Source organism: Apteryx mantelli, chromosome Z (genome assembly GCF_036417845.1).
Source record: "Apteryx mantelli isolate bAptMan1 chromosome Z, bAptMan1.hap1, whole genome shotgun sequence".
NCBI lineage: Eukaryota > Metazoa > Chordata > Aves > Apterygiformes > Apterygidae > Apteryx > Apteryx mantelli.
Genome location: NC_090020.1, coordinates 75944766 through 75970748, shown reverse-complemented (window position 1 = coordinate 75970748; position 25983 = coordinate 75944766). Strand labels below are relative to the sequence as shown.

The 25983-nt window shown below is 53.8% G+C and overlaps 2 protein-coding genes across 3 annotated transcripts in view; one reads left to right on the top strand and one right to left on the bottom strand.

The window, feature by feature from the left end:
- RUSC2 (RUN and SH3 domain containing 2) overlaps positions 1 to 20471 on the top strand; it is a 40367-nt gene extending 19896 nt beyond the window's left edge. The window contains exons 2-12 of one of the 2 annotated variants that reach the window (XM_013952849.2): positions 1766 to 3844; positions 6482 to 7273; positions 7787 to 7987; positions 9213 to 9356; positions 10410 to 10486; positions 12785 to 12959; positions 13780 to 13885; positions 14958 to 15004; positions 16642 to 17620; positions 18268 to 18441; positions 18794 to 20471. In XM_013952849.2, coding sequence (XP_013808303.2) covers positions 1849 to 3844; positions 6482 to 7273; positions 7787 to 7987; positions 9213 to 9356; positions 10410 to 10486; positions 12785 to 12959; positions 13780 to 13885; positions 14958 to 15004; positions 16642 to 17620; positions 18268 to 18441; positions 18794 to 18974 — 4872 coding nt within the window. In that variant the 5' untranslated portion in view covers positions 1766 to 1848 and the 3' untranslated portion in view covers positions 18975 to 20471. The remainder of the gene's footprint in view (positions 1 to 1765; positions 3845 to 6481; positions 7274 to 7786; positions 7988 to 9212; positions 9357 to 10409; positions 10487 to 12784; positions 12960 to 13779; positions 13886 to 14957; positions 15005 to 16641; positions 17621 to 18267; positions 18442 to 18793) is intronic. The other variant, XM_067315841.1, reaches the window with a different exon arrangement.
- An 836-nt stretch (positions 20472 to 21307) lies between these two features.
- On the bottom strand, positions 21308 to 25459 carry CIMIP2B (ciliary microtubule inner protein 2B). The gene is made up of 6 exons (XM_067316454.1): positions 25392 to 25459; positions 23837 to 24066; positions 23259 to 23434; positions 22750 to 22807; positions 22285 to 22494; positions 21308 to 21396 (listed from the first exon to the last, which is right to left on the bottom strand). Exons 1-6 carry the CDS (start codon positions 25457 to 25459, stop codon positions 21308 to 21310), a joined length of 831 nt encoding a protein of 276 aa, XP_067172555.1.
- Positions 25460 to 25983: the final 524 nt, after the last annotated feature.

Below are 25983 nucleotides of genomic sequence, written 5' to 3'. Positions count from 1 at the left end.
TAGCCTAATCCACAGGCTTGTCTGCTTGCTAACACTGGTGCTAGCATTAACTCTTATATCAATGAGTGTTTACTGTAAACACCAGGTCCATTTCCATCTTTCTATTTTTTTCCTGCCAAGACATCCTATGTCTCTGAGATGCACTGTTATGCGTGGGAGGAAAGTACTTTTGATCAGTTTTATTTTAGCATCTTTTAATTGCTGTTCTTATGCTGTGAATCTGGAAGAACTGAAGCTCCTGATCTTCCTTCTCTAGAGCTGTCTCGTTGTTTACACTCTTCTGACTTCCCTTATCCTACTTTTCTCAGTTTCCCTTCTGGGCTCCCATGTGCCCTTGTAGCTCTGCTCCAAATTCATTATCATCTCATAGTCACAAATGCTGAGGTAAGGTAGATGAAGGCCTAGATACTGTGGATGTTACTTCCTGAGGTCTGGAGGTCAGTGATGGCAGCAGACACAGGGGTCCTAGCGTCCAGAGCAGGATCACAGCATGGAGCATCAGAGTACTGAGCACTGAGAATGCTTAGATGAGACGTGGGATGTGGATTGCTAACCAACAGTGTTTGGGTCAGAGTTTGGAGGAGGAGAGCTTGATCCTTGAGAGCTCTAGTTCATTCTTGAATCCCTCAAGACCATCCTGGTTCAACATTGTCTTTTTGTGGTTTCTCCCTCTCCTTTCTGCCTTAGCTTCTCTGAAGTATGGAAGGGAGTGCAAGAGGGAAAACACCCTCCAAGTTTTCCTGGCAGCACTTGCTGTTTGACCCTCTGGGGCAGCTGGGGAAGGAAGAGTGAACATGTTCCCTGCTCTCTAATGTCAAACACTGGTAAACATCTTTCTCTAGCCTTATGACAACCTGCTATTTACTGACCCCTGATGGAGTTGGGCTCTTAGTACCCTGCCTGTATGGCTCCTGGAATTGTGGCTTGTTATGGTGGTAGTGCTGTGAAGTGCAGTAGATAAGTGCTACAGATAATGTGGCAAAATGGCAGGAAACCGTGAGCCAGCCACCCTAGGATTGTCATCAGCAAAAAGTTAGTAGAGTGCAAGGTGCTGTATGGGATCTATTTAACCTTCAGCAGTAGCTCCCCAAGGGCTCACTGAAGTCATCCACTCCCCATAACATGAGAGGCATTTGTGTGCCTAAGTAATCACCCACTTTGATTTGTTCCCTTGGCACCATTAACAGAGTTTAGGGCCTCATGGGGGCTCCTTGACTTCAGAGAAGAATGGGTGTTCCTGGTTTCCTGTTCCAGGGCTGGCCTGGACTTCTCTATCTCTAATGCTGTGAGATCTGCCAGTGCAGTTAAGAGTTTTGTTCTTAAAGGAAAGTTCAAGATACCAAGAGGCAGGGAAGGATACTGAATCCAGTGCAAGAAGATAGACTGCCCTCATCAGAGGGCATTTATGTGCTGTCTGCTTGCTTTCCTGTGAGTTTACAGTGCCACCACCATTGCAGAGCAGTGTTCTGAGCAGGACCTGTGCAGCACTTTGGTCACTTGAGTGAAATCAGTTTACTGGCTTCAGATAGGTTTGAGAGGGGTCAGTTGGAAGCACAAGTGTTGTCCCAGGAGTCTGGAGGGGGACATCTTTGCCTTGCATTGTAATGCTTTCCCTGAAGAAGGAATGCTGAGGACCTTAGTAATTGTGCTGAGGAGAACCCAGTCTGTTCAGGGCATGCAGTCTTCAGTCAAACCAAGGATGCCCTGAACTGTTACTGCCTTTCCAGAGAGGTGACTTCCTCTGTTTTTTTTTGTCTCTCTCTAGGCATCTGAATTCCCTCATGAGAAGTGTCCTCCCAGCCTCTCATGCACACCCCAACCTGTCCATGGGTCGTGCCAGCTTAACTGATGTCCTGGAGAGCATTCCTCACCATGGATAGTCCACCCAAGCTGACTGGCGAGACACTGATTGTCCATCACATTCCCCTGGTGCATTGCCAGGTCCCTGACAGACAGTGCTGCTCTGTGAACAAAAGGACCAACCCCTTCTGCCAGCCAGAGCTAGGCATCACACGGACCTCTGTCCTTCCAGACAGAGACCTTTCACAGACTGACTCCTTGGTGTACAGCAGCTTTCTCCAAACCTCGGAAACCTCAGCAGAGGCGTCAGACAACAAAGAAGGCAAAGCGAGGGACTTGATTGTCCCTAGCGTCAGTAAGCGGCACAACCCTTTTCTGCTGAATGAGGGTGAAGACCTCAGCATCTTTGGGGATGACTTGGGTCAAAAATCTTTCCACCTTCACAACTCCCTTGTGTCTGGCAAACCTCCCTTTCACTTGCATGAGCTGTCCTTGCCCCCTTTCCATCTCCACGACTCCAACCACATTGTGAAGTCCTGGAACATGGCCAGTCGGTCTGGTGTGGTGGATGGGCAAGAGGACAAAATGAGCAGTGATGATGTCCAGAAGAGGAACAATGTCAACCGGTGCCGCCAGGCCTCAGAACGCATGGAGCTGGATGAATGCAGCTGCCATCGTGGGAGCTCTTCCAGCTTCTCGTTTGATGGTGGTGACCAGGAATGGAACCAGAACACAGGTGAAGCACTGAGGAATCAGGATGCTCTGCACAGCCGGACATGCAGCTGTTCCAGCTCAGAGCTCCAGCACTGTCGGTGCTACAGCTCATCAAGTCAGTCAGAAGTGATTGATCAGCAGATGGGCTACATCAGTGACTCTTCCTGCAACAGCTCTGATGGAGTGCTGGTAAACTTCAGTGCTCTCTACAACAAAATGAATGGCCAGTCTCGGTCTAACTTGAATTCATCCAACCTGTCCTGTGACTCTTCCTTCTGCAGCCACTCAGACACAGGGGCTTTTTACCTGGATTTGCATTCATCACCTACAGAATCCAAGATGTCTTGTGAGTCGCATCATCCAGAGAGTTCAGGGAAGGTGTGTGGATGTCACCACTCCTCCTCACCTGTCCTTGATGCTAACTGCAACTCTTACCACCTCCACTGTGAGCCTTGCACTTCAGAGAGTTCAGATCTCACTGCCTGCTTCCAGAGCCAAGCACGGCTCGTTGTGGCCACTCAGAATTATTATAAGTTAGTCACGTGTGACTTGTCTTCCCAGTCATCCCCTAGCCCAGCAGGGTCTTCCATAACTAGCTGCTCAGAAGACCACACCAAAGGTAGCCCAGCCCAGCCCAATGAATACTACCTGTTTAGAAGGCCAGACTTGAGACAAGAAGAAAGCAATGCAGAATGCAGTGAAGCGGGGACAAAGGGAGAAACCACACAGAATATGATTGAGGGTCAGGTCTATGTAAATGTGTCACCACCTAACCTCAACACAGGCCGGCAGCGCTCCAGGAGCTATGATCAGAATCTGGACAGGAGTCCTAGCAGCCGGCTGGGCTCTCTGGAGCGCATGGTGAGCTGTCCCGTTAAATTGAGTGAAAGTCCAGCAATACCCATCCAGTCTTCTCCCCCAAAGCGAGTCACATCTTTTGCTGAGCTGGCTAAAGGCAGGAAAAAGAACGGCTCTTCCCCACCTCTCCGATCCAGTGGTGATTCCTCCTTGGAGTTCTCCCCTATTCCCGAGACACAGCGGGATTGCCCAACCTTCCTTGAAGAAAGAGCTCGCCGCAGCCAGAGTCTTCCACCCATGCCCTTCGTCCATGGCCTGAACCGGAGCTGCGAGGGCTTCTGCTTGGATCACACCTTTGGAGATGGCCAGGCTTTGTGTTCCACCAAAGACTTGGGCTCCAGTGAGACCATCCCTGGTGGGCATGGGGCAGGTGAGCAAGCCTCTCTCTCCCTGCTCATGGAGGCCGATGCCAGCTGCTCAGGTAGCTCTGCCAGTGGCCGTGGACAAAGAGATGTTAGAGTCCGAGCAGACGGTAAGGAGCCAAAATAGGCAGAACAGAGATGTAAAAAGAGGTTGCCCTTTGGGACATGAGGGGAGCAACAGAGGAACCTGCATGGCGATGGGAGACCGTTGCCTCTGCAGTTTGTTCTCTGGCCTACCACCCTCTGGGGTAAAGCCCTGCTGTGCTTATTACGGACCCAGATCAGTGCAAATGTCTTGCCCTTGTATTTCTAGAGCCTTTTGAGGTCCTGTACAGTCCTCCGATATCATATAAGGGAGGACGTGGCATTAGCACTTAGGATCTGTGCAACTTCTTGCAGAATTGTCTTATTCTGACTCTGTTCCATGGAGTTGTACTCCTCCAGTCCCGTAAGGGACTGCCTTTAGCTCCCACAACAGGGATTTGAGGATGCTCAGCAGAGCCGGGTTCCCAACAGAGGCAGGGAAGGGAACAGTTAGATATTTTTTAGCCCTTCTTCTTTGGAGCCACATGAAGGGGAGGAGAAGGCGTAGCTAGCAGCTTCTTCTCAATGCAGGGCCCAGGAAGCTCACACAGTGTCTGCCACGATTTACAGTATGAGCCCTGTAGATATTAGAGGATCACTGGTGTCTTTGCTGGGCCATCCCATTAGCCTGGAACATCCTGGCTGTATCCTCCGCAGTGCATGGGATTGCAGCAAGGATTCCTATAGAGGTGCATGGCCATCACCAGGGTAATTGTTCCAGTTCTCTTTGTGGGAAAGCCCTTTGCATGAATCGTTTTCCACACTGATATTGCCATTACATGCCCTGGTGAGGGAGCTGTGTGACAGCCCTATATGTGGCAGGAGTACAACTGTTCCTCTAGCATAGCAGGAGATCTCTATCCCTGCCCCAGGCAGTTCTTGTACCTGCTTCACAGGTAGGAGCCTGTCTAAAATGAGGTGCTGACCGGACTGCTGTGTTAGATGGCTGCTAATGTGCCAGAGCCCTGACTGTTTCCATTTAATGCCATGAAGATTTCTAGCAAGAGATGGGAGGAACAATTCTTTCACTGCTAGGGCAGTGTTTTGCCCTGCAAGCGTGGGAGAGGTTTTAGCTTTTGGAGCAAGAGTTCTTTGTGTTTTGAGTTGTTTGTTTACTGAGCCTTGAACCTGTGCTTGCTGCAGGACAGCTTGGAAAGCAGGTCTCTGCTGGGAGAAGACAGCAATGGCAGCAGCCCTCTTGCTTTGCAGAGGAATTGCTTGGAGGGAACAAGAGCTGCTCAGGGAGTGGGAGAAGGGGGCAGACAGCAGCTCCTGGGGCAATGTATCCCAGCAGTTCCCACAGCCATGGCCCTTGTGCATTCCCTTCCTGTGACCTGTAATAGGATGTGAACTGCACATTAGCGCTGTGCCAAAAACCCCTGCCTGCAGCCAGAGATAGACACAGAGCTGCCTTGCTCCAGCTGAGAGCAGCATGAAGCCTGGAGGGTCTGAGAAGGGACTAGAGGGAAAGAAAGCCCTGCTGAGTGCTAGCTATAGGGAAAGAGACCTGGCACACCCCACAGGCAGCAGGTAACACTAGAGCTCTGCTTGGAATAGGTCCTGAAGGTCCTCAGCTCCTCTGTGTCCCAGGGTTTGCTGTAGGCCTGGGGTTTTTTGGGGCAGGTCCCTGCCCAAAGGCAGTTCTGGAAGAGGGACAGAGGAGGCAGGCCAGAGCCTGCTGTGCCATACTGGGATGCTGTGTGGCTGTCAATCAAGGATCCCAGCCAGGCCTATGTGTGTATCCAGTGCTTTGTGTGTGTGTGTGTTGTACACAGTGTGTCACGCTTCAGCTGTGTCCCTGTGGATGTAGTGGCCCTACCAGGAGCTGCAGACATATGCAGACAGGAGATAGCTCAGCACAGCCTCTTGGACATCTGTGTCTGTCATTTGCTAGAGCAAGCCTGGCTTTTCCAGGGTTGGAAACTCTTCTATTTCTGCTGTGGGTCTGACTTGCCCCTAGGGAATTCCCTTCTTGCCACCACTGATGTTTGGAACATCCAGCTTGGGTTCTGGTATAGGCAGGAGGAGGAAGGAAGCTGTGTGCTCAGAGTGGGAACTGTTATAAAGGAAAGAGGAGTGAGGCAGAATGGAAAGATCTGGCAGGGGAGCTATGGGCCTTTCCAACAGCACTGAGTGTGATGTGGGTGCTGTTACTTGGGATGCTTATGCTAGGTTGGGTGAGTCCTCAGCAAGTGTGGGAGGGGATAGTCCTTTGGGATATTAAATCCCACTGTGCTAAGTGCTGTACCATGGTGTGCTGGGCCTGTAAGGAGGCAGGCTGAGGACAGGTGCATGGGGCTGTGGCTTCTGGACACAGAGCTGCACTGAGATTTTATTGTCCGTGCTGTCCTGGGGGATGGGATAGAGATGAGAGGGGGGAGTGGAGTGTGTGAAGCTGGTGACTCTGTAAGGAGAGAAGCCGCAGTGCAGCCCCCTACTCTTCCAGGCAGCTGGACACTCCATGTTTGGGGCCATTTGCCTTTACCTTGCCAGCTCATGATGTATGTGGCTGGTTCCAACTTGAACCAGTCTGCTTATTTCACTGGTTCATCCTCTTCCTCCCACAGCTGAGAGCACATTCCATTTTGCTTGTGATCTGCCAGGCTCATGATGATTGTTCCTCTGCCCACCCTCATACTCGGTCCCCCTTTCTCTCCCTGAAGGTGGTGGCACAGACAGCAAACCTGTGGTACGCTACAGCAAGGACCAGCGTCCCACAACTCTGCCCATCCAGCCCTTTGTTTTCCAACACCATTTCAGCAAGCCACCCAAGGCACGAGCCCTGCACAGCCATTTTGCCTCTAGCCTTTCTCAACTCTACAGTTTGGCCAGCAACCGCTCTGCCAGCCAGCAGACCTCCTCCAATTCCCAGTCCTCAGCCTCAGCCACCTCAGCAGAGCAGTCAGTGGTGGCAGGGAGCCAAGCTCACAGCACACTCCTGACCCAGCGCTCAGCAGATGGAGCTGCCTCTCTCAATGATGGCTGCATTAAGAAGCCTGCCCCTGAGACAACTCGACCATCCCCCTTGGGGAGTTATTCTCCTGTGCGATGCAACGTGCCTTTCTTCCAGAGTGTGGACTCCTCCTCTTCCTCACCCACTGCAGAGAGAGCTGGAGAGACCCAGCCTCCCAGGAGCAGGTCCTGTCCCATCTCCGCCAGCCTGCTTCCCACGAGGTCTTCCCCAGCTGTCAGTGCCAGGCAATCCACCCAAGCCACCAAAGCTGATGTCCTGAGGCAAAAGGAGAACCCCAAGCCAGTTCCCAAGAAGGAGGCACCGCTGGAGCCAAGCCCGCCACTCTCTGAGTACCGACTCCACAGTGGGTCCCTCCTGCCCCTCTCAGTGGGTGGTATGCCCATGAGCAGAGTGGGAGGCCATGCAGAGCCCCACTGGAGGAGTGGCAGCGAGACCAGCAGCTCTAGTTCCCTGAACAACATGGGCATACGGCCCCTCAACGGTAGGTACCCATCCACCAGGCCATGCCAGTCTGGGAGAGCTCCAACACCCTGGCTGTGGCTCTTCTCTGTAGTACCACCCTCCCATATAGCGACAGCCCAGGGTGAAGTTGCCTCTGGGTGCTGCAGTGCCCTACAGCCCTGTCATCAGTCTGCCTGCAAAAGGAAGTCATATGCCAAGAGCATGACCCTCCAATCCTGATCCCTACGCTGTCTCTCTGGAGAAGGCAGCATGGGGCTGCTGATCCCACAGCTCCCTGTGCCAGGTGCTTGCACCCCAAAACTTGCTCCCTCTGTGCCCACAACCATGAGGCCTCTTAGGCTCCTGCATTGCTGTGCCAAGCTGTGGCCTCCACCTGTCTGTCATGTATACATGCTAATGTCCTGAAATGCTGCTGGACTGTAACTAACTTGCTGTCTCTCTTTCTCTGTCCTTTCTCCTCATCCTCTCTCCCCATTTCCCCTCCAACTGCTCATGTCTTCCCGTATGGTGCACACTGCCTGTGGTGTTCTAGCAAACCACCTATCCCCTCAAGCACTGAAGTGGCGGGAGTACAGGCGGAGGAACCCCCTGGGCCTGGACCGCGTTTCAGGGCTGCCTGGCTTAGCAGGCAGCCTAGACAAGAGGCAGCAGGAGCCCCGGCTGAATCGGGGGAACCCCATCTTTGAGTTCCCTGGCACTCTCAACACCAGCCAGTTCCACTGCAGGCTGAATGGTGCGCACCACCTCTTTGCTGGGGCTATCTGGGGACCACCTGGGTGCTCAGGTTCAACATCCCAGCCATGCCAGGCCTCGTTGTTGCTCTGGCTGCTCAAAGCAGGAGGGATGCTGCATCTGATCACAGTGGGGCTGAGGGGTACCAGAAGGAGGTGAAGATTGGCTCACTGATGGGTACAGGCTGTGTAGGGCCTCCCTTCTGCACAAGCTGAAAGTAGTCAGGTCTGGCTCTGGACCAGACTGAAGGTCATGGGAAAAGTGAATGGCCCAAGAGCCAGCTCATACCTCAGCAAGTGGTCCTGGCCTGTGTCCAGCTTGTAGCCATTTCTCAGTCCTTGAGGATCTAATGTCCAAGTGTACCAGGGTGTCAGCCCATCTGCCCCAACCCTGGCAGCATGCTGAGTGCTGGGCTATAGCTCTCATGGGGTGGCTGGCAATATTGTGGGGTTCTGTCTTCTCTTTAATGCTCTGCCATTAAGGTCTTCCCCGTCCTCCAAAAACTGTGCAGGAGGGGCTGTGAGGGGCAAACTGCTTTTGACTGAACCTTTGTGAGTCCTCCAGGAAGAGCTGTGGGATCTGTCTGTGTGAGGGAGAGTGTTCTTGAGGCCAGCCTCACGTCATGAAGTAAATTCCCCAAAGTTCTACACCTCACACTACCAACCCCAGCAGTTTTTCCACCCCTCCTTCACTGGGAATCAACCAGATGGAAATCTAGCATATGAAAGAGCTTCTGCAGAAGTCTACCCTTGGAGATGGAGAGAGACAGTCCCAAAGGATAGGCAGAAGGCGCATTGCTTACTGCCTGTGGCTGTCTGTGTGTGACAAGTAGGCATTCTCTGTGTGCTATGCTTTTGATCCAATTCCATCCCTGTTGGGGCTATCTGTACAACTGTCCTGAGAGTCTGACGCAGAGAGGTTTCTTCAGCACCAGTCATTGAGAATGAACCTCCCACAGCATGTTCCAGTGCCCATGGTCCCCTGCCAAACTGGACCTAGATGTTGGGTGGCATGTGGGGTTGAACTGTAGAAACTCATGTTAAAAAACATTGCTGGGGGAGTTACAAGCCTGTAGCCTTGCAGCTCTGTCTCAGGCTGGGGCAAGCTAGTGTGAAGGCTCCTGCAGGTGCAGGTGCAGGTTGCCACTGGGAAAAGCAACAGTATAGGAGGGGCTTTGGTATAAGGGCTTGGGGCTGATCCTTCTCCCCCCTATCTTGGCCCTGCAGGACAGTCTATGAGGCAACTCCAGCTTACCTACACTGACTTCTTCCCTGACTACTTCTCACTAGCGGAGAAACCCCCTGCTGAGTTCTGCCTCTCCCCAGATGGCAACACAGAATCCATCTCCATCGACTTGCTGCAGAAGAAGGGTGAGTCCATACCTCTTGCATGGGAGTGGAGGAGTGTGGTGTGGCAGAGCAGTGCTCACCTCTGTCTTATCTCATCTCTGAATAGACATAATGGTTTCTTTCCCAGCCCTTCTCTGCTGTTGGTGTCATACTAGATGTCCCCTTGTACTGACAGCTGTTTCCATGGCAGTTTCACATGTTCTCTGCATTGTGCCACCTGCCATGGAATACATTTGAGGTGCTTGTCCCAGGAAGTATGGTGAGAAGGGGTCTTAAGTCCTCAAGAAAAGGTGAAGAGAGTAGGCAGGCACAGGAGTATGACCCTAAAGCAGGGCATGCTGCCACCCTGTTTCACAATACAGGGGTTAATCTGTGGATTCATGTGATGTTACAGATGCTTGAGATTTTGTAAATTAGTTGAAAGCTCTGTTGGGTTCTAAGCTATGTGGTGAAGTGTTTATATAAATGGGTGGGAGAGAGAAACCAGAACAGGGTATGGCTGTGATGGGGCACATGCTAGAGGCAGGCTTGGGTACGAGGTTGTTGACAGCTACCTCTGTATCACATCAGAGAGAAGGGATGTGCAGAAATGTTCCCATGCCTTTACCAACTCTGTGTTGGTGATTACCAGATGGCAGCCTTCCCCCCTCTTCCACTTCTGTTCTTGCATCATGTTGATGCAGTTGTCAGATGACCCACTGCTGGCTTGTCACTGAAAGTTATTACATAGCTTGCCAAATGTATGGCTCCTGCTTTGTCTCCATGCAGGATCAGAGCATTGAAGGACTCTGTGCCTTGGACCCATCTCTGCTCCCACAAGGGATGGTGCAGGGAGATGATGTCCCATGTCCTTTGGGAGTCTTGACAGGGTGTCTTATGCTTCAGCCACTTCTAAAGCTTGTCTCTACTATCGAACTGATATTTGAGTTAGGAGAGGCTCTGCATGTTTTTCACAGAGAGGAGACATAAGATGATCTTGGAAATGCCCTTGCTTCATTTCTTCATGAAGTGTTTGGCTTGGGTCTGTCCTAGAGGCCTCTCAGGCAGCTCTTTGACCATGTCTTTGTCCTCTAGGCCTGGTGAAGGCAATCAACACTGCCGTTGACCTGATTGTGGCTCACTTTGGAACCAGCAGGGATCCAGGGGTGAAGGTAAATGTTGCTGTCTCTGTGGCTTCTCAATATCATGAGTGACATAGAGGGGTGTATAGGGATTGACTTTCCATTCTCTTCCAGCACAAAAACTATGGGGCATCAAATGAAGCTAGTAGCAGTAAGAACAGAACAAACAAAGGCGATGGTACTTCATGCAGCAAATAGTAAATCTGTGGTGATTCTTGCTGCATGATGCTGGAGGTGCTAAAAGTTTACATGGATTTAAGGGAACACTGGACCAATACAGGGAAGGGAAATTCATTGGGTCTACTAAACACATAGGAACCATGTCCAGCTTAGGCAGTCCCTGAACTGAAAGTAGTTGTAGGCTGGAACAGTATTAAAGAGAAGTATTATATGTGTTGCTCTAGTTTGACTCTTTCTTATGGACTTATATGTGGCCCTTAATGAGAGAATACCAAGCCAGCTGGACCTCTGGTCTGCGGCAGTACAGCTGCTCTTTTGTCTCATATAGTGGAGAGTTATGTCTCCCTCCTCAGCCCTTCCTGTGGTCCTGTTCAGGCACTCCTACCAGAGCACAGTGCAGTGTCCCCAGTCCCTTGACATACCACAGGTCTCCACGATGATAAAAAGTGCATCTGTCTTTGCCCATTGGTGTCCTTCTCTGACACCCTTCCTGGGAAGACCTGTGTTGGTTCTGTGACAGAACCCTTGAGAAAGTGTAATGCTTTCTGTAGCCGGGTGCCACAGTAGCTGACTCTGCCATAGTCTTTGCTCTACCCCTGTATCAGCATTTGTTTTGTTGTGGGGCTGGGGATAAATGGAGTGACAGTCTGTGCTAGTCATGGGACATCTGGAGCAGGTGGGTGTCCCCTGTGGCCCTTGCCACAAAATCACTAGCTTCAGAGTGCATCTAGGCTGCCTTTTGGGCTGGCTGTCTCTGGCTTGTGCTCCCTTTGTCTCCCATTTCTGGAATAACACAGGCAGAACAAGCTCACTTCTGCCTGCACCAGCCATTGTTTTTCAGTCCTGTGACAGTCAACATGGCTGTGGTGCCTCCTCTCAAAGTTGAATATTCTGCTTCAGTCACAGGGACTCTGAGGCAGCAATGTTACGCTGTTTGGACATGACAGCTGTCCTGGAGTGCCATCCCCACGGAGAAACTTGACTATGACAGACTCCAAACCCATTCAGTCTTATCTCAGAGCCCAGGGTAATCTGCCCCTAATTACAATTGTCATTGATGCGGAGATTGCTGTGTAGCAAAACTGGAGCTGTTTGGATTTCCTGACTGTATTTCCACAGTGTCTTGCAAGCTTCACTGTACATTTTCTATGCTTGCAGTGTTGGTTTGGGGAATAATTGCAACATTTTCACATTACTTTACTTGGCAGACAGTGCTGTACTTACAGCCTCAACATGGTTTTTATATGGGGTTTCATTATGCCTCAGTGTGCCAAGGGCTGAGCATTCACCTGTCAAAAGGCAGCACCTGTCCCTGATGCTCCCACACTCAATGGATCTGGCAGGATTATTCCTGACCCAGAAGTTCAGTCTCAGTTCAGGGCTTTTGTGGACCCGTGCCAGCCGGCCAGTGTAATTCCAGCTCAGCTGGTAAAAGCTGTGCTCTGAGCCCAGCTGCCCAGGGCCACCAGAATGATGTGCAAGGCCCGGGGCTGACCCTTTTGAATTGACCCCTTGGCAACTCAAGGACTGCATGCAGCAGAATGTGTCCTTGCTCTGCTGATGCTGGGCTCTTAAATGCTTCCTCACCTCAACCTAGGCCCTGTCCAGCCGTTTTACCTCCACCCTGTTTATTTATGGTAATCCCTAGGATTTGTTTATGGTAATCCCTAGGAATTATAGCTTGGCATGTCACTGAGTTAAGTGTTCCTTAACCCCTCAGTGCTGGAAGTTCCTAGGTCAGTTGCTGCTTCCTGCTTCTAAAATAGCAGCAAGAAAATCTTCTACAGCAGCACAAAAAGCCCCTACTCTTTTCTTCCTCCTGCAGGACAGCCTTGCTGTATCTCCCTGCTATATATGCTAAAGGGAGAACTTCAGACATCCTTTCTAACTAGGATATCCTCTTGCCAAACTGTTGCCTCATCTCAAACTGGAGTAGACACTGCAGGGAACAGGCCAGAAATGCTGTGTGTGAGGCAGCAGGGGTGAAGGGGAAGAGCCAGCCTGTGCAAGGAGCTGCTCGGTTTCATCTTGGCCTAGATATTGGCCTACTGGGTGTCTGTGGTAGGCAAATGGGGCTAGACTGTTTGCATATGTCAGTACTCCGCAGGACAGTTACCAACCCTCTCCCTGTTGCATCTTCTCCCTTAGGCCAAGCTTGGGAACAGCTCCGTGAGCCCCAACGTGGGGCATCTCATCTTGAAATATCTGTGCCCTGCTGTCCGGGACATCCTGAGTGATGGGCTCAAGGCTTATGTCCTGGATATGATCATTGGCCAGAGGAGGAACATCCCCTGGAGCGTGGTGGAGGCATCCACCCAGCTGGGTATGGAGACTGTGCTATGATGCCCATCCCTCCTCAACACTGCTGTACTGTGGCTGGGGAGGTGCTGGGGAAAGTTGGCTGTAGGGGTGAGGATGCAAAGTGGTCAAAAAAGAGAGGGACCCCCCCCCCCCCCCAAAGAAAGTCCTTTTCCTCCTCTATACCTTTCCAGGGTGCTTCTAGACTTCATCTTTAGCCCTGCACAGCTGCTATATAAGGCAGAGCTGTACTCTAGCTTGGTCTGTAAACAAATTTGTGCACACAGCTCACTAAGCTTGAGCATAGCCACATCACCTACATCCTCTGCTATTAACACTTTGCACCTTAGATTGTGGCAGTGGCTAACATCCAGAGGTTACACATGGCAGGCCCACACTGATCTCTGCTTCATGAAGAGCTTACGTCCAGGCTTGGGAAGCCTCCTAGCCTGTCTGCAGCAAATCTCTAGCTCTGGTGTTTTCATTGTGATTGCAGACACCCCAAATTATAACCACCCACAGCACAATTCTGTGTACTTGCTGATTCTGAGCCAAGGGTTGTGGCTGTCTCTGAAGTGAGAGGGACATGTCCCTGGGGAACTTTCATCCACTGAAACTCTCCCAAAGTTTTGGAGTGACAATCTGGGACAGACTATGATGCATCTCCCTTGTGGAGTCCAGCTGTTGGAATGGAGTGAATTCATCCTTCTCATCAGCAGTGGGGAAATGCACAAGCAAGCAGGGGCACCAAGGCCCTTTCTGCCTTTCCCTGAGTGCTCCTTCCTGTGGTGCCGTTTTGACTTTGCTGACCAGAACTATTCCCACCATTTTGCTTGTCTCCGTAGGCCCCTCCACCAAGTTGCTGCACAGCCTCTACAGCAAGATCAGCCAATACACGGAGCTGACCAACCACACCATGAGGTTCAATGCGTTCATCTTTGGCCTTCTCAAGTAAGCAGACTTCCTGGTCTGACTGCATGTCATTCTCCAGGGCTGGCAGCAAGCGTTGCACCTCACATCCCACACAAGTGCAATTGCCAGTAGAAATATTTAAGAAACTTGGGAAGCAGCTCCCCAGCTGTGTGTGGAGGAACAAGGAAGCCATGAGCCTGAGGGAACTCCAGAGGGATTGAAACCTACCCCCCACCAGGCCAGGACTGAGAGGGGCTGGCCGCAGACCACTGAAAAACACTGTCAACTTGTTTTAGCCCCCAAACATTAGGTGGGAGGAATCTGTCTGTCTGGGTTCATGTAGGAATGGAGATAATTTATGTAATTTAAATTACTCCTGGAAATGCCTGTATTGCTCCTTCCTAGGGTTGCAGTGAATCCCAATATGTGAGGCTCTGAAAGAGAAATTTCCCTGGTCCAGGACTAAAGGCTGACCCTTACAGTCTGGATAAGGAGTGGGCGCACTCAGTGTTAAACAGCAAGATGACAGTGATGTTCTGTCTCTTTCCCTGTGATGAGATGAGTGCTGTTAGGATGCTATTTCCCTGCTCCACTCTGGTCGTCAGCAGGAGCTGACACTGGCAATGGAGTCCCCAAGATTTCCAAATGTTGGGAGACCCCACAAAGCCAGTTATGCCATGCTCACTGTGCCAAGGGTGGCCCAGCAGGCACAGAATGTCAGCATTTTGGGGGCCAAACCTGAAGCAATGGTCTCATGTTTGTAGATGATTTGCCTCTTCCATATGAGCCCTGCTCAGCAAAGCTAAGCTCTGCCGAGGACAAGGGCGCTAAATTGTGAGGAAACTTGCTGGAAATGTGGCTGTTAGGGACCACAGTTGCACATTGCCTCATTTTAAAGCAAACGGGGAAGGATGGCCCCTTGACAGGCTAGTTGGCTGTGGTCAAAGCATGCTGATCAGAATAAGCCACTGTTTTTTCGCTAGGTCTTGAGGTTCACAGGGCTGTGCTATGTAAATGCCCTTTTCCAGCCACACTTGTTGTAGAACAGCTAGGATGAAGGGGGTGAGGGGATTTTCACTGCTTCTTCCCTGCTTGTTTTTCCTTCCTGCAGTATCCGGTCCTTGGAGTTCTGGTTCAACCACCTCTACAACCATGAAGGTAAGAGCCTGAGTGCTGTGTGGGTTGGAGTGGAGACCAAATTCTGCATGATGTGAGCACAGATCTAAGTTCTGGGGCCCGTTTGTTCCCTGGTGATCTCTCAGCCTACATTGCTCCCCTCTGCTCTGAGCTGAAGGACTAGACTGTGTCCAGCCCCAGTGTACAGGTTTTTGGAGGGCTCTTCAGCTACAGGGAGGGAGGTGGAAGCTGTAGCCCCATGCAGGTCCCTGCACCTGAGCTGTGGAGAGTCTGGCCAACCATGTCCTTCCCAGTTGCAGCCAGCACCCAAGGCTACCATCTCCAATGCAGATCCCTCAGTCTACCCTCATGGGATCTGGTGCCTGTGTGCAGATCTAACCCTCCTCAAATTTTTTTTTATTTTTTGCAAATTTCTGCCCAGCACCTAGGAATCTGGGATGGCTGGAGGTGTGAACACTTGGCTGAAACTCTTCAAGCATGGGAAATGGAAAGGAAAACCTCCTGGTGCACAAAGAACAGATTTTACTGTTTGTGTCTGTTTTTTCAGCTAGAAATGTATCTGAAGTGTGTAGACACCCAGCAGCTCTGACCAAGCTGCCTGACACCTAGAAGCAGCATGGCTAAGTGCTAAGTGCGTAGTGAGACGGAGACACCCTTAACATGCTGGATGCCCTATGAATGCTGTGGGCTCAATGTGTGCTCAGCCCAGGGCCCCATGTACTGCAAAAAGAGTCCAGCCTAGTGTCTTCTGGCAGACTTAGGGGCTGACAGAAGATGACATTACTAGCTGTGTGTGTATGCAGTCAGCGCTTTTCTCTGGAACAGCCAGGAGAGCAGACATGCCTTTGTACTCAGAAGTGGGGCAAGAGACACCACCCTGTTTTTCTGGAGCAGAGAGAGACCCTTACAAATCCTCCTGTTCAGTCTTTTCCAAGCCAATATTAAGAGCTGAAAGGGTGAGCAATAGCTAGGGGTCTCTGGAGACTGAAGGTTGGGCAGAGGGATAAGAGGCAGGGTGCAAGTCCTGTCTGTGGTGTAAGTTTGTTATCCCACTGGGGCCAAATGGCCACAAACCCTATGCCCAACTCTGTGATGGAGAGGTGGTCAATGGTGGTGCAGATATGGCCAAATGAAGTGCAAGCTGAATGCTGCAGATGGAAAGAGCTAGTCAATTTTCTGTTAGGATCCACAATTCAACCTAGCCAGTTCCTTGAAAAGAGTTTATTCAGCTGTTCCTGACACTCTCTCTGTGTAGGGAACTGGTATTGGCTCATTTCTGCAGCTCCCTATTCATATCTGGGAGGTGGAAGAAGAGAATCTTAACGTGTGCCAACCCTCCTTGATGCTCTTTATTCACACCCTATGCCCATGGCATTTGTGATAGAGGTTTTCCTGGTGGATAATCTGACAGGCAGATCCTGTCAAAGTTCAGGCTGCAAGCAGAACTGGAAGCAGCATCTGGGCCCTTTGTCTGCTCACAGAACATCTGGTGCTCCCTGGCTAGTGGTGCAGTGCTGAACCTCATGCTGCAGCCACGGTTGTGACCAGAAACTAGTGTTCAGACTCCTTTCCCCATAGCTTCAGTAGCTTCTTGGTGGCCTGGCAGCGGGCAAAGGTGGTGAGGGCCTCTAATCTAATCACTGTCTCCTGCCCTACAGATATCATCCTGGCTCACTACCAGCCGGTGGGCTTCTTGTGCCTGTCTCACAGTGTGTGCCAGCCCCTTTTTGAGGAGCTTCTGCTACTGCTCCAGCCTCTCTCTCTGCTGCCCTTCAACCTAGACCTCCTTTTTGAGCACCACCTGATGCAGATGGGCAAAGAGCAGCAACAGCAAAAGGAGCTGCTGCGTGTGAAACAGGACCTGCTGCTTTCTGCACACTCCACCCTGCAGCTGATGCGGACGCGAGGCAGCAGTGAGGATCCTGATGGCTGCAGCACTGCTCCTGAAGCATGTAAAGCAGGTGCCAGAGATGGTGACGTGTCACCAGGCCACAGCCCGGACCAAGTTGCAAGTGAGAGAGTCAAGGGGGTGGGGGCCTCTTGCGGAGATGGAGACAGGGAGGAAGAGAAGAGGAAGGCACGAGACAGCACATGGGAGGGGAAGAAAGACAAGCAGGCAGGCTGGTGGTACCAGCTTATGCAGAGCTCCCAGATTTACATTGAGGGCTCAGCCGAAGGCTCAAAGTTTATCCGCTATGAAAAGAAGAAGAAGGCTTTGAGTGCTGTGCCCAGGTCAACTGAGACTCGCAAGGCACCGCCCCCCCGTGAAGGGGTGGTGGAGGGCGCAGAGGCCTGCCCAATTGCTGAGGGCACCTTGGAGGAGAGGCCAAAGGCTGACAGCAGGCCAAGCCCAGAGGCTGTGGTGGAACCCCTAGAAAAGCCCCAGCAAGTACCAGCCAGTGAAGAGGCCAAGGAACGAAGCTGGCCCTTCTGGATGGGCAGCCCCCCAGATTCAGTGCTTACAGAGCTGAAGCGCAGCAAGGAGAAGGAGACTGGGACTCAGCAAAGACTGGGAGCAGCAGCAGCAGCCCCCCAAGAGGAGACTGGCACCAGTGCATCAGAGGGCAGCCAGCCCATCAAGTGGGGACACTTGTTTGGGTCCAGGAAGGTGCAAAAGGAGCCCAGACAGCCCAACAGGTAGGAACACGAAAGGCTTAGGGCTAGGGAGGGCTAGTTAACCTGGGATTGCTGCAGTGCAGGTGGGAGTCAGGCCAACAGCCTAGTCCTGTGCTACACTACAATGGTACATCAGCCCTGCCAGCCTGCCTTAATTCCACCCATACCACTGTTCCCCACTGCTCTCACCCTTCATCTATCCCCCTTACTGCCTCTCCTCTTCTGCCTGAGCTTGGCCACTGCCTAGACTCCTAAGCCACTCTCTGGGGGAAAGTGGGGAGAGGCCTTTAGTATGGCCCCTGCTGCTCCATCCCCTTCATCACCTTATCCCTCCCAAAAGCACACACTAGGTGAGAGAAGAACATGAAGCCATCCCTGTTGCTCACAACACGTGAGGAAGAGGCATGAGTTGCCCAGTGTAGCTGGGGCCTCCCAGCTTTGCTTCTCCATCTGCACCCTGCTGGCTTCTGTGGCCACTAGAAATGTTGTTCCCAGAGCAGGCCATGGCGTGTCTGGAGGTTGCTGATCCCCCCTGCAGGATCTTGGAGACTGCAGTGCATGTTGTGTGCATAGTCAGACTTACAGGGCATGAACTTGCCATGGAGCAGCTGCTCCTTTCATCCAGGTATAGTTCCCTGCCACTGTCTGCTTTTGTCTCCCTCTCACAGGTTGCCCTCTGGCTGGCTGAGCTTGGACAAGTCTGTGTTCCAGCTGGTGGCACAGACGGTTGGGGCAAGCATGTGGCGAGAAGCAGCCCCTGAGCCGGAGTCCCAACGGATGGAGCCACCTGAAGTGTCACCTGAGCAGCGGCCGGCTTGGGGGCTGTCTCCCAACCCTCCCTGGTGAGCGGTGCCGTGTGGCCATCCTGCAGGTGCCAGGGATGTGGTGGGCTGGGGTTGGCTGCTTTGCCTGTTGAGGTTTGTCTGGCCCCTTTTGCACTCATGAACCAGTGGCAGTTTAGTGCAGTAAAGCAGTTTGCGCTCCCGTCCACCCCAACTCTGCAACCTGCAGACGAGGGGGAGCTGGGGAAGGCATTTGTAAGGCCCTGTCACAAAGCAGCCAGGGGGAGTCTGGCTGGGGAGGAGGCAGAGGAGTTGCTTTGCTTGCTCCTCTGTGACTGCAGTGGTCCCTGGGTTGCAGTGGGGTGAGTGCCCTGTGGTGGGCTAACCCTTTCTCCCCTCCCTCTGCCTGCAGTGAAGTGAAAGCTCTTTGCCATCATATTGCCACTGAGGCAGGACAGCTGAGCTTCAACAAAGGGGACATCCTGCAGGTCATTTCCAAGGTGGACGGTGACTGGCTGCAGTGCAGCCTCGGCTCCGAGACGGGACTGGTGCCCATCATGTATGTCACTCACCCAGAGGACGAGGACTATTGACGTGGCTGGGAGGCTGAGCACAGTACTGTGAGCTGCTGAGGCTCCTCTGGGGGAAGCCCACCCTGCCAGAGGAACAGACACAGCTTCTTGCTAGTTTCTTACCCTTCTTGCCATTACAGAATACAGTAACCATAGGTGGTTCCTTCCTGCTCCTCCTCGTGCAGCTGCCAAAGGCCGACTCAGCCTGCAGGTCCTCCTGCCAGCTGCACCTCGTGTTGCCAGGCATCGCCGTGCATGCAGCCACACCAGGGACCGTCTGAGCCCCCTACACCTCACGCCATCTCCAGCACCTGTAGGCCATGAACTTGTACATAGCAGGAATTCAAGCAGTCCCTGCCAGAGCAGGCGCTGCCCCTCTGCCCAGCTCTATGCCATGCTGAAGGATGCAGGATGTTGGCTGTCCCCTTCCCAGGAATGGCAGTGCAGCCTGCAGCCTTCAGTATACCTGGCATCATCAGCTACAGAAGTGGGAGCGCTGTGTGTTGGCAAGGTCTCTGCAAGGCTCTCCCATGCTGACAGGTTGTGTTGTGGCTTGAGGGGGACCATAAGGTAGGCTCCCCCACTCTAGAACAGCCCTGTCCTAACCTGTAACAGTGGTGCATCATGTACTGTACCACACCAAGAGCTCGTGTCACATGGGTCGGGCATGGCCAGGTGCTTCCCTGGGAGGGCAGGCCAGCCCATGGCCTGGCACTGCCATGCTGCAGGGCCTTGTTGCTGTGCCTGGCCATGGCCAGGGGAGGGGGGAAATGGTATGTGTGTGTGCAGGGCAAGGGGTTGTGTGGGGTTGTGAGGAAGGCGTGTGAATGTTCAGTATTACGTAGGTCCAGAATGGGTAGTGGCACCCTGGGCAGAGATGGGTGTCCCCCATGCCCTCCACGCTGATCAGGGAGCCAATGCCTAGGATGTCCTGGGTCACTCAGTGGAGAGAGGGGGACTAGGAGGGGAGGGGGGTGAAGACAGGGTCCCTGACTGGGTTAGGATGCTCTTTGGAGAAGGGGCAGTGCTCCCAGTAGGTAGAGCGGGGGGGGTGCTCCCAGAGGGAGCAGGGGAGATGGGGTGGGAGGGATGGTGTTCCCCATGGCATAGGGTTTCTGGTCTTGCCACGCAGTGCCATGGGGTGGGGGGGCAAGTGGGCCCATAATCGTGCACGAGCACAAGGGGCTGCTGGGGGTCCTGGGGTCCTTGGCAGAGCCAATGCCAATCAACCCCTTCCTTGCCATGTTCATGCTGCCCACTGGTGGGGAACAGTGTTAGTGAAAGGCCATGCCAGTATTTGGTGCCTTGGCCAGGTTGACACTGCTCACAGTGTCATGCCTGGGCTGGCTTCCCCATGGCAAGGGACCCTGGTCTTGCAATGTTACCTCCTGCTTGTACATCGCTTAGCAGACGTTGCACCATATTTAATTTGTATTCCCCAGTTAGAAGGAGGTGTCTCGCCTTTATTTATTTCTTTATTTATGATGCATATTAATAAAAAAGGTGCTGACTGACCTCCCTGCTGGTACGCAGCCTTGTGATTTCAGCCTGTCCCTGGGGAGGGCCCAAGGGGTACCCCTGCTGGGTCACCGTGTTGCAGGCTCATCCTGTCTCCAGCCACAGCCAACACCAGACCTTCACAGAGAGACAGATTGCCACCAGCTATCCTTGGCTCATCACAGACCATGCAAGAAGGGAGACCTTAGTCCCCACCTGGCCAGGAGTAACAGATCCCCATATCATCCAGTTAAGTGCAGGACCAGAGGTCCTTTCCTCATCCCTACGGTGTATTCACAGACCCTGGCTGGATGTGGCTGCCCCTGCCTGAGTCTTTCCTTCCTCTGCTCCCCTGGATAAGCCTTTGTGTTTTTGTCTGCTTCCAACTCTGGCAGCGCTAGCTGTACAGATTTGGAGACCCTGTCAGCTCTCAGGGCAGGGAAGAAGGAAATGGCCATAAGGGGCACCACTCCTGATCTTGCCGTAAACCCGTTGCCATCTGGGATCTCTTGTTCCTGCTGAAAATGAATTGCTTTGACTTGTTGGTTCAGGCTGAACTACGTCACATAATCTGACTGTGGTATGTCTCAGCTGGGCGGCTGGGTCGGGCTGGGGTGACCCACCCTGGAGCCTGCAGTATCCCCTCAAGGGAGGTTCCTGTCCTGCAGCAAGATGAAGCATTACCACACCAGGGCGCAGCCCTAGGTAAAGCAAGAAGGGCTGCAAACACCTTCCACCTTGCATCACACTGGCAGGCAGCATCGTTTGGGGTTGCTTGTCTTTATTCCTTTTGCATGCTTGGGGGGAACCCAAGCAGGTTTCAGAGAGGAGTTCACAACCATGCCCTACCAGGATTCTTAGTCTGGCATCTGCTTCTTGAGGGTTCTCAGGCCCAGGGTGTTGTGAGTAAGGTGGCCATAAGTATGGCCAAACTGGAGCTTGTAACCTGTGGGCAACAAGGGGGAAGTCCTGAGTAGTGTGGGAAGGAGACAGCGAGAAGAATGGGCTGAACACAGGCCACGGGGCTGAGAACTAGAGCCTGGGACAACCTGGCTGTGCAACTTGCTGGCTGTGGGTCACCTCACACAGAAGGGCTCTGGGGCATTTAAACTTAGACCGGCCACAGCACAGGATTCCCAGGTCCTGCAGGAATGACCCCCTGAGAGCCCATTCATCCCTTTCCCTTACACCCAGGTAGCTCCGGGGAGAAGAAAAAAACTCTGGTTGAGGCTCCAGCTTTTTTTATGAGGATATCACATTGGAGTTTGTTTGAGGCTACAGTCTGCAGTGGCGAAATGAGTCAAACAGGTTCAAAAGTCCATAAATGAAGCAGCACAACCCCTTGTTCCAATCTAGTGAGGCACAAAATGGCCACAGCTTGCACATGGGCTGCTTTAACCCTTCAGAGGGGTGCTGTGGTCAGACCTGCTTACAAATGGCACAGGGCCAGACTGCTCTTCCCATCTGTGCAGGCTGGCCAGAAAAGGGAAGGGGACTGTGTGCTCCCAAATGGGAATGCTGAGCCAGGCCTGCGGCAGGAGAAGGGATTTCCAGCAGCCTGTGTGCTGTTGGCACAGACACCGAGTGCCAGCTTTGCCCACACTTACAATGATGGGGTGCTTGCTGCTGAAGCTGCCTTGGATGTGGTGGGCCATAACTGAACAATTAGGGCATGAGAGGCTGGATTTGGGGTCGCAGCTATGGGGTTTCTGGTCTTTGCAGTCCTTCCATGCCAAAACGCTCTTGCTAGATTTAGAGGAACACACTGGGGGTGAAAGCCGATTTCTCCAGAGGGAAGGTGTGTGGCCATGGCTGTTTGCTTTTGGACACTCACCTGGGACATAGCCTGCGTAGTGAGGTAGCAGGCCCATCTCCATTGGGTAGATCTTTCCCAGGGGTGGGAGGATGGTGCTGCCTTCCTTGGTCTCACTCCTGCCACCTTTCTTCAGGGCCATCTGGCTAAACTCAAGCAGGGCCCAGTTGGTGGTTATTGGGTAGCCTGTCCCGATCAGGAACCGGGCACGGGGCACAAAGCCTGTGAAGCCTGCACAGGTCACAGGAGATATCCTGTAATAAGGCCAGCACTGGCTGTGAGCAGTCCTCAGAAGACCTGACACCCCCAAGCCACTTGGGGACACCTGGGGGGCTGTGCTGGACCCCTCCCATGCCCACCCCACACCCCCTCCAAACTAACACTTCTAGGGTATTGCCTCAAAGGGGATACACAGAACTCATCAGGACAGTATCCCCTTACCATCCCCCTGGCAGCCCAGCCCTGCCCCTCTCCTTGCAGCCTCACCTGAGATGAAATATTTTTGGGGGTCGTCATCCTCCATGGAGTAGGGGGAGCGCTGAGGCTGGAAGGCATGCAGCCATGCATACGGGGCAGAGGCAGCCGACGCTGCTGCTGCGACTGGGTGGCCCTGGTGGCAGCCTGGCCCTGGGGGGGGGGTCAGCCATGGGATCCTGAAGGGGACATAGAACCGTGAGTACCACCAGGGACAGGCTCAGCTGGGTGAGGAGCCCCTGGTGCTGCCGTGCCCTGGAGCAGGGCCCTGATCTGGGGAGGGTGACTCAGCCAGCTACTGGCACAGGGAGCTCAGCATCCCTCAGCACCCCCTCAGCAGGGGCCTGGTGGCAGAAAGGCAGGTGCTGTGCGATGCGGGTGGAGATAAAGGGAGGGATGGGTGCTGGCTGCTGACCCCAGCTCACGTGCCCAACCCTCATCGTGGCCGCGATGTGCTGTGTGCCGTGGGCACAGAGCAAGGTGGGGGACAGCCCTGGACCGATGGCGAGATGCCTGCTCACCCCAATCTGTCTCACATCACTCTCCTGTTCGGGGTCCTGTGGCAGTGGCTGTGTCTTCAGCCAGGTCTGCTCCTTGCCGGGAGCTCTCAGCCTCTGCTTGGCAAAGTCGCTCCTGGCCTCCTTGCAGATCTCAGAGCAGGTCTTGGCAAAGAAGTGCTGGGCTCTGGGAATGAATCCTGGGAGCAGAACATCCGACACGTGGGAAGCAAAGAAGAGCCCACCTTCATGGTATGCAGCCTGCTCTAGGGCAGTGGGGAGGGCTGTGGGACCCAGAGGTAGGGGAGGTAAAGGCATGGGGTGAGAACATGGCTTTGGGGGTGCTAAGGGTGCATGGGAGCGCAGAGGCACATGCCAACCTGAGGAACACGTGCCAGCTCGGAGGGGAGGACCTGCTAGTGACAGGGGGTCCTAGGGGACTGTCTCTGCACACCCTCTGGTCTGCCCTGCAAAATCATCTTGTGGCTCCTTTTGTACTTCACAAGGGCAACAGCTGGGGACAGGGCAGCAGCGCTGGGGCCCTAGTACAGGTAGGTGGGTGCTGCAGATCGCCACCTTGTGCCAGGCTGGCCTCCTCCTACCTGTATATCCAGGGATGACGATGGAGCTCAGGGGCTGAGCACCTGCCCCCCAGCAGGATCCCGGCTCCCCCGGCAGGTCTTGGGGCTCAGTGCCTCGGCAGGACCAGCAAGTCAGCTGCAGCACCCGCTGGCAGGGGCGCGGGACCTCCGGGCTGGTCAGAAGCTGGGACGTCTGCTGCCTGTAAGTCTTCCCCACACTGAACTTGTAGTGAGGGCAGTAACCAGTGTAGCTGCCACGGTGAAGTGAAGGCAGGCCCAAGGCTGGGGGAGTCGCACAGGGCAATGATGAATCCCAGCACTGTAGCACTGCCATGCTTGCCCTGCCACTTCACATGAGCTGCCGTGCTGTAACTCTGTGTGTGTGTGTGTGTGTGTGCCCAGAAGCTGCAGGTGCTCTCCCTTGGATGGGCAGGGACAGCTGGGATGGAGGCGCACACAGGGCAGGACAGGCAGGGAGAGTTGGGATGGGGCTGCACATGGGGCAAGACAGGCAGTGGGAGTTGGGATGGAGCTGTACATGGAGAAGGACGTGCAGTGAGAGCTGGGATGGGTATGTACATGGGGCAGGACAGGCAGTGAGCGCTGGAATGGAGCTGTACATTTGGGCAGGGCAAGCGGGGGGAGTTGGGATAGGGATGTACATTTGGGCAGGACAGGCAGGGAGAGCTGGGATGCTGGTGCACATGGGGGCAGGACCCTCCCAAGCACAGGAGGGTAACCACACCTTACTCCTGTGGACCAACCTCCCTGTTTTGGGAGATGCTGGAGGCCACAGGGTGCAGAGCTGCACACCTGATCTCTCACATCTGGAGCTAAAGGGCTGTGGGAAATGCACTGCAGGTGAACAGCACAGACCAGCTCTCCCAGACAGCCACCCACCCCACCAGAGACTACCTGCACCTCTAAACCCACTTGCCCTCAATCCTGGCCACGGGGACCTGCCCTGGGTGCTCCAGGGTGCCCGCACCCATGGGAGCAGCCTATTTCACATGGAAACATGCATGCTTGCTCCCCAACCTCGAAGCGAGTCTCCAAGCTCGCAGTGGCCTGGGGGGAGGCAAGCAGCACCCTGGGGCACTGGGGAGCTGAGGTTGCTGGGGCAAGCACTGCCAGCGGGGGAGCAGCAGAGGTGGTGCTTCACCGTGCCACCTTGCCTCTTGCTGCAGCTCCTGGCCGTGGAGGAGAGTTGCTATGGAGGCCCCTGTACACAGTGTCACTGTGAGCTGGTGGCTCGTGGGGCTCCAGGGAACTGTCCTGATGATGTCTCCCTCCCTTCTCTCCATCCAGAGAAAAAAATACCCTGGGTGCTGGAGAGGATGGTGAGGGCAGGGAGCCCAGTACTGGCAGGAGGAGCTGGCAGGGCTGCAGGGGAGTGCAGGGCTGGGGTGGGAAGCAGGAGAAGCACCCCACAGGGGTGGGCAAGGGCAGCTGTGCCCGGGAGGAGGCCTGTGGGCCTCAGCATGGAGGCCCCCCCAGGGACAGGGGTCCCTGCACAGGGGCACAACTGCTCCCTGAACCCTGTTCCCCTGAGGCTAGCACTGGCCCCTGCACTTACCCGGGGATGTAGTGGGGCTCAGGAGTCGTCAGGACCTGGCTCATCTTCGGGGCAAAGGCTGTGGCCATGGCTTGCAGGGGCCTTGCTGTCTGGCAGAGCCCTCCCTGGTCAGGAGCAAAACAATGTTGACAGTCGCTCAGAGACTGCTGTCGGAGCCGGGCGGGCAGGACAAGTGCTGAGGAGCTGGGGACCAGGAAGGGAGGAGCTTCCTGAGCACCAACAACAGCCAAGCTGCCTTGGGAACAGGCTGGGAGGACCGGGACATGGATGCACATGGGGCAGGGCAAGCAGGGAGAGCTGGGATGGAGAGATGCACATTTGGGCAGGGCAGGCAGGGAGAGCTGGGACAGGGATGCACTCAGGGCAGGATAGGCAGCCTCCGGGGGTGGGTACAAGGTCTTGGTGGCCTATAGGCACCCCAAGCTGATGGAGCTGCCTTTGGAGGGGCTCTGTACGACTGAACCAGGATGTGATAGTGTCAGAGGAGAGACCTGTGAGTGATGCCAGCACAGGCCACAGGAAAGCAGAGGGTGTCTCATCAATCAGACTCAGTAGCAGCAAGTCGGACTGGCAGAGGACAGTAACAGTGTCG

What these genes read in the sequence shown, in the direction of transcription:
- CIMIP2B (XM_067316454.1), bottom strand. Translation starts at nt 25,459, where the DNA reads ATGGCCACAGCCTTTGCCCCGAAGATGAGCCAGGTCCTGACGACTCCT. An exon ending in GAGCCCCACTACATCCCCGG is followed by an intron (nt 24,067 to 25,391) that starts GTAAGTGCAGGG and finishes TCACCGTGGCAG; the next exon opens with CTACACTGGTTACTGCCCTC. An exon ending in CTACGCAGGCTATGTCCCAG is followed by an intron (nt 21,397 to 22,284) that starts GTGAGTGTCCAA and finishes TGTTGCCCACAG; the next exon opens with GTTACAAGCTCCAGTTTGGC.